Source organism: Ornithodoros turicata, chromosome 8 (genome assembly GCF_037126465.1).
Source record: "Ornithodoros turicata isolate Travis chromosome 8, ASM3712646v1, whole genome shotgun sequence".
Classification (NCBI taxonomy): domain Eukaryota; kingdom Metazoa; phylum Arthropoda; class Arachnida; order Ixodida; family Argasidae; genus Ornithodoros; species Ornithodoros turicata.
Window position 1 is genome coordinate 32,787,602 of NC_088208.1, and position 20,145 is coordinate 32,807,746.

The 20,145-nt window shown below is 47.4% G+C and overlaps 1 protein-coding gene and 1 long non-coding RNA gene across 3 annotated transcripts in view; one reads left to right on the top strand and one right to left on the bottom strand.

The window, feature by feature from the left end:
- LOC135367034 (uncharacterized) overlaps positions 1 to 20,145 on the bottom strand; it is a 688,737-nt gene that overhangs the window by 629,300 nt on the left and 39,292 nt on the right. The gene's annotated exons all lie outside the window — the stretch shown is intronic.
- Positions 1 to 20,145, top strand: part of LOC135367030 (neuroligin-4, Y-linked-like) — a 261,876-nt gene that overhangs the window by 216,913 nt on the left and 24,818 nt on the right. For both annotated transcript variants that reach the window (XR_010414340.1, XM_064600093.1), the window contains exons 3-6: positions 482 to 667; positions 15,306 to 15,580; positions 17,139 to 17,342; positions 18,021 to 18,328. Coding sequence is in view for 1 of the 2 variants with exons in the window: in XM_064600093.1 (XP_064456163.1) it covers positions 482 to 667; positions 15,306 to 15,580; positions 17,139 to 17,342; positions 18,021 to 18,328 (973 nt within the window). In the remaining variant the exon portion in view is untranslated. The remainder of the gene's footprint in view (positions 1 to 481; positions 668 to 15,305; positions 15,581 to 17,138; positions 17,343 to 18,020; positions 18,329 to 20,145) is intronic.

The window sequence follows — 20,145 nt, forward strand, 5'->3', positions numbered from 1 at the left end:
TCTTGGTGGATGACTACTTCGGCAGCTTTTTAATTTATGTTAAAAAAAGAAAAACACGTGACCGCGTTTTGCCTTACGGGCTTCTCGCAGCTCACCCTTCGCAGTACTCGGTCGGCTGGCAGTACAATTCGATTAATCGGGTTCGAGATGGATGCATTTCGACTGGGGCTGTGTACAACTTCCAATAAAGCTGTTTCGTTGAATCGATCGTTCACAATACGTCTCTAAATGCTGTGGGGTTACTTTGCCCAATTTTGTGAAACCACAATCCCTCTGAAGCTGGATTCACACATGCAAGCGGAACTGCAAGTTATAGATCCAAAAGCGGCTGGAAACGCCTCGCGACCGCTGCTTTCCACTCTTGGGACGACGCGGCGGCGGCGACTAAAGAAACGCATGTGTGAATCCAGCCTTATAGTTTCACAACATACCGCCATATAGAAAGCGGAGTTCACAGCCTCCATCTTTTATTGTTGTTCAGGATTCCTTCCGGCAATGGAAAACAGCGCCCGTGGCAACAACGGGCTCATGGACCAGGTGGCTGCGCTGCACTGGATCCAGGGAAACATCGCCGAGTTCGGAGGGGATCCTCGGAACGTGACCGTCTTCGGTCACGGCACCGGTGCAGCCTTTGTCAACTTGCTCATGCTCACGCCCATGGCACGAGGTCAGTACCGCATTTGTGGCTTTACAACGGGGATTGTAGTATGTAGTGTAGAAGCTTGGTTCCATATGAGATATGTACACAGGCGATAAAAGTGACGAAGCGTATGACACATAGTGCAAAAGCTTTCTTTGCGTCAATCCTGTAAAGCACGCCTGGTGTGAAGGCTTTGCTTTTGATGCTGTGCGCACTCACACTGTTGCCTCCACTTCGTCATTTTCGTACATGCATCGCCACCCATGCTTTATCACTCCTTCAGATTTTCCCCCTGTCACAAGTTGGTTGGAGATGGTAGCTACCAAGTTCTACCAGTGCGACGTAATGGTTAGCGCATTTTGACGGGTAGGTTCTGAGGACTCTGCACTACAGGAATCTGAGGAGCTGGCGGAAAGTAAAAAAAAGCGGTGAACGGGGGCAACGACAACCAATGACGAAGGCCTCGTGACTGCACTTCCAGTAGGTCTGTGTCTCCAAGCGAGTGGACCATGGCCCAGAGGGCTGACACTTGACGCTGTCAGCACTCAAGCATGTTGTTAGGCCTATAGATATTGCCCGGTTAGGCCAACGTAAAGACCTATTGGCCTGGCCATTGGCCAAGCTTCACTGGAAGCGCGGGCGGCTTGACTTGTATTTTGGACACATGAGCACCAGATGCTCCAATGTCCACGACAAGGCGACAAGACATCACGGCAATTTCCGTGATGCAAACTTCCCCAAGCTATACAAGAGCGGCAGCGGCGGTGGTGGTGGTGGTGGTGGTGGTGGTGGTGGTGGTGGTGGTGGAGGTGGTGAAAGCGCTCGCCGTTGTCGGCCTCACAGAGGTGGGCAACGTCACGACTGGCGCCCTGGGGGAATGTGCGTCCTGGGCCGACTTCTAAGGGAACTGTGCCGACATATGTCTGAAAGCGCCTGAGGAAAACCCAGAAAAAAACCCCAGACAGCACGGCCGGCACCTCGATTCAAACCCGGGTACCTCCCGGGTACCAGAGCGGTGCTTTCATAGTACCTGTCATGGTGGTGGTCACACCCAGATGAAAGGAAGGAGATGCACGAAGAAAAACGTGCACAGGGGGAAAAAGTGCACGCACAGAAAGAAGCGCACGAGGCATTGCATTCATCGGCCTTGCGAGAACAGCTTCGTGCTCTGTATCAGCTTCCGCTCCTGACGCTTCCTGCCGGCTTGTTCTCTGCTGCTTGCTCCTGGTACTTAGTGCTTGGCTCCTGATCCTTCTCCATGTGTCTTGGCACTAGGTTCCATTTCGGATTCGTTTCGCTGTTCCGGTTCCAGCCTCGGGTTGTCGTCGCTGGGTGCTTTCCCTGGTTCTGGCTCTGGGTCCTACGTTCGAATGCCCCCATGATCGAGCTCCCAGTCCTGGTCCGCTACAGCCCATTTCAGCAGTGAAGTTTTTGCATCCATCCTTATTACCTCAGTTTCGCCTCTGTCCGACTAAACCTGAGTGCCCTGTTGCCTGTGAACCCAACCGCTGTCGCCTAGTTTGGCTCACAGGTCGCGCACCACAGTACCCACGCGTCTTGTCAAAAAATTAATTTAAAAACGTTCATATTTCTCAATATTGCTAGAACTCTCCAACAAATACAAAGGGCCCATGTGTGCGTGCAACCAACAAAGGCAATGCGTCACGCTGACTTCTTGATTTGAAACGCCAAGCGGATTCAGCTCAAAACATCTGGCCCCAAAAAACTGCTACAGCTGCACAACGTACCTTTCACTTGGTCACGAAAAGTCCGAAGCCATATAGCTTTACTTGGCTTCGCGCGCACCCAGCATCCTAAGGCTCAACCATCATTTAAGAAAGTGTGCCCCACAGCTCGTGCTGTACAGAAAGCACGTCTGCATATCCCCAGCTGTAGCTTTCACACGAAGCCAGCTAAACACTCATGGCAAAGAATTCTTTTCTCATTCCAATATGCACCGAACTCGCCTCTCAGGACTATACTTCACAAAGCTTCACGAAGGCTCCAAATCTCTTTTACGGCTTCCACACAGAGCGGGCCGTTTTATTCAAAGGAACGTTCGTTTGCTTTAAAGCGAAGCATCGATGAAACAGCTCCCTACATTAATCCACTGGGGTAAGAGCCAGGCGTAAGAAAACGGACAGACTTATATAGTAGCCATGGTAACTGCTCGAGCTTCCGAAGTACACGCCATAGAGAAGCCTGTACTGCGTATTCTCGTAGAAGCCGTCGTGGGTGGGGGAGGCCAGCGCATTAAGCACTCATAAATAAAAGGAAATGTGCGTAGCCGTCAATACCGTTAGCCGCATAACTCCTTACGACTGCGGCCCGCTACCTTATAAATCACGTCGACGGGAGCAGCTTCGCCACCTGCTTTAGCGCTACCGAGAAATACTACCCTGTCCTGGCCAAATTTATTCGTAGCAATATAAACGCGCTCTAGGAATGAGAGAGCTACGCCGGAAATAACGATAAATACACAATGTGTGCCGTGATTTATACAGCCAAAAACAAAGGGGGGCAGGGGGGACAGGAAACTAGTGTAAACAGCAGACGTTATACGCATCACCACTGCGCAAAAGGATTCGGGAGTATTTGCGTCCTCCGCATTACACTCTAAGAAAAAATGGTATGGAAAGGTGGTAACGCCCATAGTTACCACCTATGTCAACGTAGCGTCTGATAAAGGGTGTAAAAGGATGATAAAAGCTATTATCATATATCCAAATTGCTCCAAGGTGGTGGTGGTGGTGAAAGGGCTTGCCGTTGTCGGCCTCACGTATGTGGGCAACGTCACGACTGACGCCCTGGGGAAATGTGCGTCCTGGGCCGACTTCTAGGGGAACTGTGCCGACATATGTCTGAAAGCGTCTGAGGAAAACCCAAGAAAAACCCCAGACAGCACAGCCGGCACCGGGATTCGAACCCGGGTAGCTCCCAGTCTCGACGTGACATCAAATTGCTCCAAAAAGGCGTACGCCCCCCTCGCTCACCGAATCAGAAGCGGTAGCCCTATCGTAAGTAGGTAGCTGGTAGAACTTTGTAACATTTTAGGCACAACATATGCGACAACTATTAGCGCCTAAAAGGTGCAACTGCTCCACCATTTCTTCTAAGAGTGTATGTAGGCTCTGTTTTATGCGCTGCTGTATATACGCTGTAGTACTTGAGATGATCGTTACGCTGTGCTGCATAAAGCGCAAGAAAATCGGTGACGAAGTATGAAAGTGCAGACGAGTCAGGTGAACTTGTCATAGCATATATGCAAGAAACACAACAACGACGGAGTATACACAAAGACGACTACCAAAGTTCTTGTGTTTCGCATTTTTCGCCACTCTCAGTTCTTCCTTTCGGTTACTTCTTATCTTTGCATACCAGAGAGACCTTCCTCGTAATGTACGTTACGGATGATAGCGTCTTACGTCTTGGGACGGTGGTTCTCAACTTACATTATTCAACGGAAACACCGTGGTCGCTCCGCATGACTTCGAATAACCTTCTACTGCACAATGGTAGTCAACCACCGATGACGATAGCTGCTGGCCGTATTCTTTAAAACGAGCGACAAGCCGCGTGGTAACCCTTTCCAGCATCTCGATGCCAATTCCCATGCCGACGATGAGACGTTGTGCACGATCAGAGACCCGGGATGGCTGGAAGCAAGCCTTGACACTCACTCAAGTTCCGCTCGCGGCAGCTCGGTTGAAAACCCCTGTGTTAGGGGACTGGTTTAGGTATCGTTCATCGTTCACGATATGTCTGTCACGTGAGTAGTAGCATTTCCGCACCTGAACAGTTCGGCCCGTTGCACACTACATATGACATTGTTACGCGCCCCGTTATAACCACAAAGCACGTTACCCGTCTCCGTGCACGCTATTTTTGGGCTCAGGCCACTAAGACATAAAAGTAATAATAATGGGCGAACCATTTTCATGATTCGCGTTGAGAGCGTAACATGCTCAGACGATCTGATAGAGGCACGCACGAGAGACACATTCGACAGGTTAACATTAGAGAGTTCTAGCAGACCGTTGATAAGGTGGCTTGCGTCGAACCGTATCACCAACAATCAGTGGATAATATTCTGAGTCACGCACGGCTGCGATTGGTTCCGATAGGCACAATAACCTTATCAACGGTATACTAAAACTCACTAATATGTCGTATGCTGTACACACCCTCGTTATAAAGAAATCGCTTCTTTTTCTTCTTCTTTCGAATTATCGCGTTAGCCGAAGTTCCACGCTGCCTCGGCCGTCTGAACGATCGACCCTTTGACATCCTGAACACTCTGGGCGTCATCAAGCGGCGCCTTCAAAAGCGCACTAACATTTCCTCGAAGACACCTAGCTACAAAATATTTTGTGACTTTTCGAAACACGACAAGTGTTTCCCATCGGCTGCGTTGTGACTTATCTTGCTATAGTCTCTACTTCCTTACCGTGTTTGTTTATTTTTTCGGCTTTTCTCCTTTGTGTGCGCGCATTCCCCCCCCCCCTTTTTTTTTATCAACTCTGTGTAGGTGTAGTGGGGTAGCCAGCAAGACTTACATCGCATTTTTTTCTTTTCTTTATGGTCATCGTCATTATTCGAAATACGTATACAGCCAACCAATTCAGTTTAGAGCGAACCGCGTGTCGGCGAAAATCCGTACATCAGGTACTGCAGTCCTTTTTTTTTTTTTTTTTTTCTAGTACTTGTATTAAAAGGATGCCAAAGTATGCTTGTTGGACTGAGTGCTTCCTTCAAGGCTCCCACGGTGTTTCCGAGGGTGCTGTCACTGTTATTGTGGCACTTTCGCTTTTATGGAATTATCGCTTATATCGAATATTTTTCAGGTGCCGTTAACTTCGTTATAACGAGGCTTTACCGTACTAAAGAGTGCTCCATGACACAAATAGTCGACGAACGGCGCGCTTTGCATACATGTATTCAACGACCACTTTGCGCAATCGCGGTTGCGGCAAGTTACACATACAGTGAACCCTCGTTAATATGACCCCCGATAATCTGACATACGCGCTTTACGACCACACTCTTGGGGAACAATGCTGTGAAATCCCTGCAAATCTCCCCCGTTAATATGACAATTCCGCGTTATGACCAAAATTTTCGGGAACGACCATGGTCATAATAACGAGGGTTCACTGTACACCAAACCCAAAGAAAGGGCAAACACGCATGTCGGGGAAACATGACCGGAAATACTTTCCCTGTTTTCGGATCGCTTAAAGCAATTCATCTCGGGGACCGCGTTAGTGCCCTGATGGAGGAACGTTTGCAACTGACGTTTTTTCCTTTAAAGCCATTCGAGAACTGAGGGCACACGTCAAGCTCGGGACATTCGAAAAGTCATCGCGCTTTTCTTATTATGCTCCTCCTCCGTGCTCCTTATTATTGTTTTTCCTCCCCAAGAACCACAACGGCAAAAACCTTTCTCGCTTCAGAGGTCATCTGGGTGACGTAGCACATGTCGAAAGCTGTCCGTTACTTCTGGCGTTGATTCCCTCTCGTTCTATACAGTTCGTGACAACGCCAATAACACCTTACGCGTTTATTCACGGTGACCAAAATGGAATACTTCGTGGATCGGTCACACATCGGTCCTCCTGATCATTTTCTCATATCCTCAACACCACAGCCGGCCTCGGTAGCTCAGTCGGTAACGTGTTGGCTTGCTGATCTCAAGATCGCCGGTTCGATACCGGCCGAGGACGGTAGCAATGCGGAGGAGGTAAACACTGCTTCCAGTACCGTGTGTCAGAGATTTTCCGACGCACGTCAGAAGAACCCCAGGTGGTCGAAATTATCCGCAGTCCTATCCTGCGGCACGTACAGCATGTTGCCACACTAGGCAGACAAACCTTACGTTACGGAACCATTATTATTACGAGGGGTGTTCAAGTGAAACCGGGACTTCCTGTCTCCTGATTGTACAAATGGCTCGCGCCACTTCTTTTTCGTCATTTTCCCACGCAACAGGCCTCCGCGTTCACCACGTGGTGGTCCAAAGTTTGTGCAAAACAGAAGACACGTGCTGGACAGGATGGCCGACAACGAGGTGAGCGCGCACATCGAACAGTTTCTCGTGAATGAAGGCGTGAAGTCATCTGAAATTCACAGAAGACTTCTGGCTCAGTATGGCCAAGATACACTTAGCCGCAGCAAAGCGTTTGAGTGATGCAAACGCTTCCGTGACGGCCGTACATCAATGCTGGGCGATCCCGGCCGGGGCGGCTCAGTGCCCAGTGTCAGAGTTCCTGAGAACATCCAACTTGCGGAGCGCCTGATCCTCAAGGACCGACGGATAATATGTCTCGATATCAATAGTGCATATAGTGCGATCAATAGTGCATATTACTGCCAGGTTCTCAGGGATGTGCATAAGGCGCTGAAGCAAAAGCGGCCGGGCCTAATCACCAAAGGAGTCCTCCTCCTACAGGACAATGCACGCCCGCATACCGTGCATCTCACGACACGCACCTTAGAGGAACTTGGCTGGGAGTTGCTGTCACATCCCCCTTACAGTCCGGACCTTGCCCCCCAGAAATTTCCACCTCTTCGGGCCACTGAAGGCGTTCCTTGGGAGGCGCCACTTCAGCTGCGACGACGAGGTCAAGAATGCGGTCCTATCATGGCTGCTACGCACCGGTAAGGATTTCTACGCTGGTGGCATTCAAGCCCTCGTGAAACGCTGGGACATGTGCATTAGCGCAGCTGGAGATTACGTTGAAAAATAAAACTGATTTCTCGCCTGTAAGTTCATTTTACTTTTGCGAAAAATGAAAAGTCCCGGTTTGACTTGAACGCCCCTCGTATTTCAACACCACACGTTTCACTTCCTCCACATGCAATACTGAAAAACATAGACACCGCTAAGCCAAGCTCCAGGCCAAGCCCGTAATGAACTGCGAGCCAGGTTGAAATCTGACCCGCACACTCTTTTACCGAGCAAGAGGATCATTATAACTTACCCTTACAACTATATCACGAGATCCTGGGTGAAGGACACCGTAAAGTACAAAAGAGTGGCGCCAAGCTGTGTCCCTTAGGTAATTACTGGCAGCAACTTCCTACATGAAGAACACCAGCCTCCAAAAACGCTTTTACGAAGTCATTTCTAGTTGGCCTCGCGGAGCACTGCAACGGTGTACGGTTTCTTCATTAAACGCAGTTTCGCTTCTGTAACGTAGACGCCGTGCATGCTAAAGAATGCATCTGCCCAGCGCGCTAGAACAGTGCTGTTGGCAAGCATACGGGCGTGAAAAACTAACATATATGCCTTATTTTTTTATTTTTTATTTTTTTTTTCTGTCGACGAACGCCTGGGGGTACCGCGAATTAAAGTGATCGAAATCCCCGTTGCAAAATAAAACTACTGTAAATAAACGTTATCTCACAGTCGCGCGCGGGAGAACCTGCCAACTGTGAAGTTGGCCTAACATCGAACTTGGACTAACCTAGTTATGAACGAACCAACGTGCTGCTCCGTCGTGTCCGCCCTGCTAAGCCTGACGGCCGCTATAAACTGTGGCTTTATTCGCTAAAACGACTTGGAATCGACTTGGACATCGAAAACTCGTGAATTTGAATGGTTAACCACTTTTTTAAACACAGATATTAGACATGTTTTTTAAACACGGATACACGCGCATAATGGCACAAAATAGGATCCGCCTCCCGTTTTCAACAAATCAGGGGCGAGAAAGTTGTCGCTCGGGATGGTCGTTAGCTAGGAGCGTACTATATGGTGAAACTCATTGTTAAGAGTGTAGTTTCACAGCAATGGGAGTAACAGACGCGTAGAGAACCGGCACGGCGACAACCGCGTTTCATCCGTAGCTATATCACCGTAGGCGTCTCCGCCAATGACGCAGCGCGCGACACGTCACGTGCTTAGGACTACCAATAGAAAGGGTCGTAGCTTGCGTACATCGGACGTCAAAGCTTGATTGGTACGTGTGTTGAGTTGTTTTTTTATGTACTATGTCGCGAAGAACGACATGCAAAAAAATAATTATTTTTGCTCAAATACTCTGGAGCAGGGTTGCGGGATGGGGTCTCCCATTCCGTTCCAATTCCATTCCGAGGAATGGACATTTGCGATAATTCCATTCCGTTCAATTCCTCGGAATGAAAAGGTATGATCAGTTCCCACTCCGGGAATGGCTTGGCAACCCAAGTCCATTCCGTTAATTCCTTCAATAAAAGAAAAGGACCGGTAACCACACTGGCAAGTCCAGCAGTGCTACAAGCGATCGACATTACCAAGCACGGAAAAAGCACAAAGACAAGGTTATTTCACTCTTGACTGGGTGCAGGTGTGGTGCAAAGGGTGCGAGGGCAGAAACCAGCACGTTGAAACCAAAACTGCCGCCGGGGCACCCAGACCATTCCATTCCCATTCCTAGGACAGTTTCCGCCGTTCGATTCCAATTCCATTCCGGGCTCTGCTAAATCTGGAATGATTCCGGAATCATTCCAACTCCGGAGTGGCAACTCCGTAACCCTGCTCTAAAGTGCGCTGTACAATGCGTGTGTCATACAATAAGCCACATCTATCAAAGTGTCACAACATTTACGCTTGTCACACGGGCAGCGCTAAGGCCCGGTTAAGGCAAACCGCGGATACGTGTACGCGATATTGCAGTCACACGGACGACCGAACGGAGGTTACGCAAGCTAACCGCGGTTATGGGAAACCGAGCTTGGAAACTTGGGTTTCGCGAGGTTGCCACGGTTTCGCGATTCCGATTTCCCGACGTCAATACGCGTGTTGTGACATCTCCCGCAAATAGTCGTGCGCGTACCGTGTATTTAATGATTGCTAAGCCTTTTAATTGCCATTATGCTCTTTTCTTTTCATGGTATACAGCGTAATCAAAATATACCTGGCGCTTATGCCACAGTTACGTCACTGCTAACACCGTCACAAACTGCCGTACGACAACAACAAGCCATGGTGTCACGGTAACCCCGGTTTGATCGGGTAACCGCGGTGGTGCTGCTGGTGAAAGGGCTCGCCTTTGTCGGCCTCACATATAGGTGGGCAACGTCACGACTGACGCCCTAGTGGAATGTGCGTCCTGGGCGGGCTTCTAAGGGAACTGTGACGACATATGCCTGAAAGCGTCTGAGGAAACAATGATGCACTTGAGGCTTTGTATGTATTTGTCATTTCTATGTGTTCCAGCCTCAATTGTCTCATGCCTGAGGAAAACGCTGGAAAACGCCCAGACAGCACAGCCGGCACCGGGATTCGAACCCGAGTACCTCCCAGTCTCGACGTGACATGGCCTCGCTAACTACTGAGCCACGCGGAACTGTTCAGAAACAGTTCGGAAACTGTTCGGAACTGCGGAAAGAGTTCAGGAAGGAACTGTTACATTACAGGTTTAAAAGTAACCTGGTTTTGCATTTGATGGATGCTTAGTTTTATGGAAATAATTCAGACTCGAGAATTAATTTATGCGTTTCTTTTAGTCGATTAACAAGATGTTAAATAAATTACACAACTATATAGGTATATTTTCTCCTGAAACTCGAGCATTATTTAATTTGTTTTTCATTCAACCAATGCATCATATTCTGCTTCAAAACACTTTTCACCAGAATTGTTTTTTCCTGGCTCTTTAAACTGCTTTTAAAGAAAATATTCGAAAGATTCGAGATTCTTAAGATTCGTGGATTCGTCCCATCTCTAGTTACCATGAAGATGCGATATCCCCAATCTCCCAATCCGATAAATCGTCTTGCCATCGGGAATGGTCATTCGTTCAGCGCTTGAGGCTAAATATAGGAGCCCGATAACAGCTGGCAGCCTGGCCCCGGCGCAGTACTTCCCGTACACTAAACACGTCCCTTTCTTCCCCGACCGAGGAACTCGCGTTCCCACTCCACGGGCGCATTGTGCCCAGCAAATCCCCGCAACGTCGTATAGTTCAGTCGTCTTAAACTTGGCGTCTTAGCTAATAAGTTCCGGCCATCTGTGTTCCGCAGTCTGCTGACCATTAATAATGCGCTCTGTTGACAAAAGGTTCTTTAAACACGAATTCGGCACACTCGTGCAAATTGCGATTGTTCTACGCTGCACTCTTTTTGTGTAATATCTGCGGCTGAGCAGCTTTGATTATGAAAATCATGCGCTCTTGGTTACACTACAGTCCCCCATCGTCATTATCATCTTGCTATCTGTGCGTGTAATAAAAACAACAACAATAGATGATGACGATGGGATGGGGTGTTTCACCGCGGTTGTGTGGCACCCTACCCCATTGCACGTGGAACATTATATTTATTATATGAAGGTGATGAAGGAAGGATGAAAATACGAGAAAGAATTAAAGCGTCTGGAGCAATCCAGTGGACGACAGGGAGTCCATGAACAGGTGAAGAAACTGGCGAATGAGCACAGGATCTTCATAATGGCCAATGAGTGCAGCTAAATTGAGCGGTCTCTTGCCGGCGTGTAATAAGGCAACTATTGACGTAACGTACTTCTGATGCGTATCTATGCTAGCGCTCTCTCAATGTGGCAAAATTAGGCAGTACGAATAAAATTCAGATGTTTAGAAGCATGTAGTTTTAATGACGAGCGTTCGTGCAGAATCTGCACTTCATCGCGTGAAAAAAACAACCACGCTGTGGAATATACAGCAAACAATTAGGAAAGAATGAATGAAAAATGAACAACAAAATCATAAAATACAGAAAGGCAATGGCGATGAAACCGCCCCCAATCAGCAGCATCTGAATAAAGGGTGGACTGGTGGTGGTTGTTTCTGGTGCGTATGCATTTATATGGGTATATGGATACTACATTGCTATGTACATATTGTGTTCTCCTGAGCTGTACAGGGAGATTTCCTGTATGACGAGGCAGAAATTAATGAGTTTTGTGTAACGTGTAAAGCAACACACAGCTTCCCTCTGTGGTGAAAGCATTCATACACCAGCACTGTTTTTAATAAGCTCCCTCTTTGAACATGAGGCTTACAATACCCTATGCAAGTAGGGCGGGAGTCCGCGCAGCTCCCCAGTTTCCCTCTCTCCCCACTGCACGTGCAGCTACCTCACTGGTCCCTCTCCCAAATAGAGAGAGAGAGATGGTTTATTCTATTCAGTTAAAACACAACACACAAACACCACGATACGGGTCCAATAGCACATAGCTATGTTAAGGACACTCATAGTACGTGGTGTAAAAAAAAAAGGAAGGTAAAGTCAAATAAAAAGTGAAGCATACAAGATTCAAGAACCCTCATATCAATTGAAATACCACGATGAGGAAATAATGTAACGTCTCGGGTCTCTAACAAAAAAAAATTATAAAAAATCTCGATTGGCAAAAGGTTCCAAAGCTTGGGGCCAAGGGACGCAATTAGTCGCGTACCGTATACTCAGACATACCGCATACCAGACACTTTTCTTGTTTTTTTTTAACTTTACTCTCTCCCCTGTGCAGACACAAACCGTGTATTCAAACGTGCAACTTCCTCACGGAATATTCTAGTGGAAGAAAAAGCAAAAAAAAAAAAAGTTGCTCAGAAGCCGAAGTTCCGCCCCGTGCTACGTTGAGCATTACGTTTCGTGAGTGGCGTACTGCGCACTTAGCAGACGACACTTAGCAGATGCCACGTAGCAGACGACACTTAGCAGACGACACCGTCGGCGTCTTTTCCTTTGAGCGCTCGCGCTCAAGTGACAGTAAAAAAAAGAAGAAAAAAAACACCTGCGACGTTTTTCGCAACTTCCTCTGGAGTATTCCGGGGAATGTCGCTCGTGGGAAAATTAATGCTCAAGAATATTTGTTCACTAAGTGGTTCAGATAAATTGGGAAAACGCCCTCGCCCGTATCACGCTCGATTTTCAATGTTGCAAGCCCTTTGCTAATAATAATTCGGGGCTTTACGTCGCGAAATAAACTGTGCAAGCCCTTTGCGTTCCGGTGGAGGGCCTCTCGGGTAATACTAGTTACGCAGGGCCAATCCTAACACCCGCATACTTGTATATCCGCCATCTATTCTAAGCTGCCTCATTAGCGAAAAGCCGATACCTGAGCGCTTTTCGCACTAGCGGAATAATTTCCGCATGGAATGCGACCCAAATTTCTTTCTCGCAACGTTCGACTAACAAATGAGAATTATAAGAAACTGCGATTTCTCTGACTGTCGGCAGGCTCGTTTCGCTAGTTACGAATTAGATGTATGCCGTGCTATTTTTGAAAGGATAAATTGAATCACAATTCCGGCATAGTACAGAAGAGGGAACCGGAGGAGGTATTGATTGATTGATTGATTTTCTATTTATCTGGCGCAACGATAACACAGACCATGCAGCGCAGAAGGTAAATAGGCAATATCAACTCCCCTTCAGTGTTGGTATACCCACACTGAATAGCTACTGTCAATGCTAGAGACACGTAGTATTCTCTTTGGTCCGGAAGAGCTACAGGACACATAGTGATTGTATAGTTTCGGCAGACAAGTCATGAGCACTTATCGCAAGACGGACTGAGTCCCGCTCAGTCAACACCTATTATTCCTTAGGCAGATGCAGAAACCATGTAGTCCTGCTATCCAAATAGTAGACTCGCGGTTATTGGCTGCGCAAATATAGTAAGCGACATGCTATGCATGTCATTACCTCTAGCACACACTTGCTTACTGGTGTAGTTTTATCCTCGTTATTATTACCGTTAGTTATCCTTGCACCTAGTGTACTAACACACTAATTGTTGGGGATGGGGAATGTACTTGTTTGTTTGTTTTGGGCTGTTCGTTTGTTTGTTGTTTTGTTTTGGGAGTAGCAGAACTAGTCAGGAGACAAGTTCAATTTCTCCCTGGTTTTCTTTTAAATAATCAATCTATCTATCTATCTATCTATCCTCGTTATTTACCCCTTCGCATAGCCCTATTGCTTGGTGACGAGGCGATAATCCCCTTTAGCAGAGTGTAACTTTTTGACAGATACTGGAATCTTTAAATGTTCTGTAGTTTCAGACTGACAGTTTTAGACATCTTCATATTTTTTTCTCACTAGTCATATTTAATTTTAACAAGTCACATCACTGCCAATGTTTTGGCGCATTATGACCTTTGTTGTCGATGCGCCCCAAAAAAACTCGAATCATCATCATCATCATCAGTGTACTGGTGTGTAACATAAGGCATAGCCCAATGCACGAAAATCCGGAAATCTCTCTTCTCCTCTGCTGCTAGCTCCTTTTTGACCAGCTGTAAAAGTGCCCAAAGCATGAACAAATCATGTAACGAATTACAATCCTTAGAGTCGTCCCTGTATACCCTCTACGCTTCCCCCCCCCCCCAGTTCACTTCCTCCGGTAGCATATAGCGGCTGCATATCTGACCGGAAATCAGAAGGAACCAGGTTCGAATCCCGGCGTCAGTACCTTTTTCCTGAGTTGTTTCATTTCACCTCCACTCGTTTCAGTGAAGTACTGCATGCACACATGAAACGTTGCTCTGTATTATCGTTTTTTTGTCTACTCAGTACACACGTGCGTACGACGAATTCTGGTGCGGGCTAACCAGGAACCAGAACTGCTTGCTGCTTGCTCGGTTCCTTGAACTCCTTGCACAGCAAGAGGCGTTGGGAATTCCAGCCTTGTGGCCAATGCAAATAAACTGAAATGCGTGAAAATTAATTAAAAGGTGCGTCGAGCTTAAGTTCAGATGACAGTATGCAAAGACAGCTTGGCCGTTCTGACAATTTTGTGAACCTTGATTGGTATATGGTCAAGTCCTCTAGGCTTTTTTGTCTCAACTCTCATCAAAGAGAATGGTGAATAAAGATTATTATTATTATTAATTATTTATTTATTATTATTATTAAGCGTGTCCATGTACTGAAGGATTTGGGGGTCGTTGTCGACTCCTAGCCGCGTTTTCGTGACGATGTCTCCTACGGACGCTCTTCAAGCTCTCAAAATTCTTTGCGTGTTCACATATACATGCAAAACCTTTTCCACACACCCTGTATTTCTTCACCTGTACCGTTCCTTAATTTTACCGCGACTGGAATACGCGTCTCCAGTGTGGAACTCTCTTTCCTACACTGACTCCTCGCGGATTGAATCTGTCCAAAAAAATTTCTACACATTGTACATAGCGTGTTTTTGAGAAAGAGCCCTGGCTTTAGAGTGTATGTCTACAGGGAGATAATGCCATTTCTTAACCTCGAACCACTCTCAACGCGACGCCGTTTTCATGATATTATGTTCTGTTATAAGATCTTACACAGTTTCCTCGATACACCATCTTTATTACATCAGCTTCATATCGTCGTTCCTGTCAATGTAACCGGACACACGAATATATTCTACCTATCCCACCCTATGCCTGCAAATCCGATCGCATGAATTCAACAAATGACAAACGCAATTCACCCCTCTCTTGATATATTTAACTCCCATACAAATGTTTTCAAAACTCTCCTCTGGCGTTCACTGAGTAACATGTGAAGTTGTACAGCTTTTTTCTTCCTTCCCTTTTAGTGCCATGTACTGTATATCTGTATGTTTGTACTGTGTGCATCAATGTGAATATCTTCCTGTTATGTTCTTGTTCCTGAATATGTCCTGAATATGAGTCAGAATAGAGTCTATCAGGTGCAAGCAAACAGTACATCTCCTTCGCAGGTCTCTTCCAGCGTGCCATCATGATGTCCGGTTCAGCGCTAAGTCCTTGGGCCTTAGCGAGGGATGCGGCTGCACACACGCTCCAAGTGGCCACGAGTCTCGGTTGCCCGCCGGACAACCAAGGTCTGGTGGAGTGTCTCCGAGTGCGTCCTGCTGCCGACCTTCTGCGCGCACAAGTCAACGTACCAGACCACCTCAGCGCATTCGGCCCCACTGTAGATGGGATTGTGCTCGCCAAAGAACCTCAGTTACTAATGGAAGACTTCAATACGCAGGTGAGCAGTCGGACAAAAGGAGGAAGACAGGGGTATCGTAAAATATTCATGACGACGATGAAGATGACCATCTTCCCCAGAATATGCCAGTGGAAGACGTGAAAAACGTCAGATTTCGCGAGCGCTCAACGTGACGCATTTCAATGCTCTGCCAACGCCACTTAGATGCAAAAGGCCTGCTTATTGCCTCCTCTCCCTTCTTCGCTACGTGGACATAAAAAGTCAAAATTCGTCTGCTACTGCGGATCGCCGTTCTGCGAATTCAAGAACTCGCAAATGATTGCAGCTGACATGGAAGCTGTAGTCCTGAACCTGTAGGAAAAAGGTCCAACACGCTTTCCAGAATATCAGTCTTGAGAAAGATACGGGACCGTCTTGCGCTCTATTTACAAGTTTCCCCAATTAGTACGCAGGGATGTTAAATCACTACTTGCAGACGACGGTGGCTCGTCTTCATGGCCACGACCGCTGAAAGCACGTTCGTGATTGGCTACCACCGTTGAAAACACGATCCTGATTGGCTGACACTTAGTTTTTATGCCGTCACGTCGACGAGTAAGCAGGCTTTCTCTATTTAGGTGGTGTTGGCTCTGCTAACCGTAGAGAGTATCCTGCGGGGCTCCCACATGACAATCTGTATAGCAGACGACAGCCGCAGGTTCGGACGGTGTCGCCTGCTATGAGCGCGATATGCAGTAGAGACGCAATCCGGAAGATTTATCTATTGGATAGCCTGAGCGCGATATGCAGTAGAGACGCAATCCGGAAGATTTATCTATTGGATAACCTGAGCCCTCAGTACTCATACGTCACAATTTTCGTCTCCGTTGCACTCATAGTCATTTAGAAAATTAAAATTGGAAATTACGGGCAACACTGTGTCGATGTGCTCACCAAACGCGCATAGCTCGCCAAGTACAGCGGAAAACTATATTGCATGCGGACAACACTGGGTCTAAAACGAAACGTTGGAACTACGAAGTTGGAACGAAACTAAAACGAACGAAGTTGGCTACGCGTCGGCTACGTAGCCACCAGGGCCAGCAAGTCAGTCGGGAACATAGATCACTGTTGCTTGACGAAGTGGGGGTTATTTGCCACCAGACGTCGCCCCGAGCCGTGTTACCTCAATTTTCCCCGCAAATTAAAAATATTAAGTGTTCTCTGTCACATGTATAACTTGTTGCGCTTGGTTTACAAGCAAAAAGATGTTAAATTACTGTGGAAACAAACTGCATGTCTGCTCCTTTACGGAGAACTCCAGTTTTTGCTTTTCCTTCCACTAGAATACTTCGTGCGATTGTCGCTAATGCGAATACAAGGTGACTGGAAGTTTTATGGCGTGTACGTGCATGGTTTGAAAAAGGAGCCTGGTTTCCGCAGTATGCCGCCACATTAGTAGCATTTCGCGCAGTTCATTTATCTCCAATGTGCCCAGTCGCGTGCTCAACATGATAAGTCATTCAACCCATGTTGCGCATAATACTTTTCTTGTTTGTTTGTTTTTCTTTTTTCTTTTTTTCTTTTTTTTTGTCGCTAATGCTCTTTATTCATGCAGTATCGGAACTACGACGTCATGATGGGCGTGTCCCGTCTCGAGTCTTACTTCTTCATCACGGCTTCGGAAGAAAAGTACGGCATCGAGGTGGACCGTCGGGATCGCATCCTCCGGACCCTCGTCAGAAACCTCTACTCGTACCATCAACAGGAGATTTTCCTCACCATTGTCAACGAGTACACGGACTGGACGAAACCTTTCCAGGTAGCTGCTTAGAGGGGAAACAAGGGAGTAGTTTTGTCAACATACAGGACGTAGCGGTTTCCCATAGCGGCATTTTCTAATCCGGTTGGGGTCCTTAAGATAGGTAAACAATGCCCGATTGCTTAAACGACGTGAGGTTGTCGTTAAGAGTCCGCCAATCACGAACGTACTTTCGACGGCCGTACCTATGGAGATGAGCCGTCATAAGCCACTTGTAGCCACAGAAAGCCTGTATTTAATCGCCAAATCCGATTGGCTTAAGTAGACGACATCCCGGCTTTACATGTCCACGTGGCGAAGATATCAAAGGCATTAGGTAGCCTTTCTGCATCCAGGTGACGTTGTCAGAGCCCATGGTAACGTCATATGCTCATGGGAAATATGAAACTATACAGTTTCGCGGGTATTCTGGAAAACTTTCCCTTTTTTTCCAGATAATACTTACTTACTTACTAGAAAACTCGTGAAACGTGTAATCTTCACTGACGGTGTTTCTTACCGAGTGAGTCCTTGAGTGAGGACGACTTCCAATACGAACTTTTCTTTTTTTTTTTTTTTTTAGTCCAGAGCGTCACTTTCAAGTTGTTTTTGTGGCTCTTGTCAGATGGATTGGATTGGATTCGAGACGGTATAGTAGATGGCCAAATATTATGCTAACGTCCACCTGTCGTTTTACAGCACCCAATGAATATCCTTGATGGCACGAGCGAGGCGGTGGGCGACGCGCTGGTCGTGGCGCCTCTGATACGGGCAGCCAATCTCCATGCACAGGTGGCGCCAGCTACCTTCCTCTACGTCTTTGCCTACCAGAGCGAAGCCGGAGACTACCCGAGCCGCTTAGGTTGCATCCACGGCGAGGAATTGGCCTACCTGTTCGGCGCTCCCCTGGTCACTTCGCTCGCGCACTTCCCGCGGAATTACACGAAGGCGGAGCAGTCCTTGTCAGAGGCCACAATGACGTTCTGGACAAACTTCGTCAAGTACGGGTAAGTGGTACACCTTCTCTACCCATTTGCGTGAGGAGCACAGGGGTGACACAAACACGCCATTGTTGTAACTACCGTCAAGCGGGTGCTCTTCGCAAAAACCGCCATCTTGTCCTGGTCACACGTCATAGGCAACGTCATGTTGAGGTCATGTGACTGTTTTTAAATGTCGTTTGAGCGCTTGGCGATATAATCCCGGTGGTATAAAGTCAAAAACTGAACATATTTTGCCAGCGGATAGTATTCGGTGGTTCCGCGAAATGGTACCCCATTTCTCCTTCGTTTAAGTACATCACGCCGGCTCAGTGTGTCTTAACCAGAGCCGTCGTCGTCACATCTTTGCAAATGGGCAACAGTACGAGCCCTTATATATATAAATCTGTACGTCACAGCGAGATTATCGGATAGACATAATTGGCGGGATCGAAAAAAAGCTCCAAACGGCGCACAGAAAGAACAAGCACTTTGTTTACAAACGATTAGGCCGCCAATCACGGGTGCGGCCATCTTGAAGGTCACGTGTGCTGTGACGTGTGACCATGACTTGTCCAGAATACATCGCGTTCGCCCAGCACGCACGCTTTCGTTTCTGGAGCGATATACAGTGAACCCTCGTTAATATGACCCTCGATAATCTGACATACGCGCTTTACGACCATGCTCCTGGGGAACAATGCAGTGAAACCTCTGCAAATCCCCCCCCCGTTAATATGACAATTCCGCATTATGACCAAAATTTTCGGGAACGACCATGGTCATAATAACGAGGGTTCACTGTATATGATGCAACCCCTGTGGTGAGGAATTTCCATCTTGTACTCGTACGCGCCACTCAAGTGAGGCAAGGTAGGCATCAAGAACGGACTCCATTCTAACAGGAATGGCGTAGCTGAGACAGAGGCCCTTTCTCCGTTCACCTTTCCCAAGCGCCGCTAGGGTGGCCCTAGCTGTCCCGGCTCTGGCCCCATGAAACTGCGTTACTGCAATGCATGCATCGAGCTGTAACCACAAGAATCATGCCGGCGGAGCTCCCACATAGCCTCTTCAGTGCACTTTCCTTCATTTATTCTGTCTGTCCTCGACGTTACAATCCTATTCGTACAAACAGAAGCAAGGAATCTTCCTCCAACATGCTCTCTAGTCTGCAGACAAACCGAAGCACTTAATTGAAACATCCAACAGCTCTCAACAACACTCTGACGCACAAACAGAAGCTTTTGGGAGTCCTCCACCGGTCTATTTGGATGTTTTGTTTTGTTTTATTCCGTGTTAACGTCGCGAAGCAACTGTAGGCTATGAGCGGCGTACAGATGTGGACATATGGAGAGGAGACAGCAAGAAGGAGTGAGGACAGAGGGTTAGTATGCGTCCAAGGCCGACTTCACGGGCAACTGTGCCGGCGTTCGTCAGGATAGTCCTACTTGTATGTATACGTCGAGTTAAATCACAGTTTTTACACGCACTGTCCGAGAGAGCATGACGCCTTTACGACGGGGTCATGATTTGATTTGATTTGATTCGACGTTTTCTGACGCAACAACGCAGCAAATGTCACGATGTCAACAGTTGAGAAAATACAATGAATGCGAACAAACACGCAGTCTGAGACACATTTGCTGATCTCATTTAAGACTTCGAGGCTATGCTTCTCGAAGGGCGAAGGTGTACGGCTTCCTCCCTCTCGCTCTCGCCATCAGAATAAGAATGTCTCCCATTTGCATCCCAGTCTTTCGTCAGAGAAGAAAACTGCGCTTCACAATCGCCTATTGTGAGGACGACGTTTGTATGAGGCATTTTGTACACGCGTAATCCTCGCA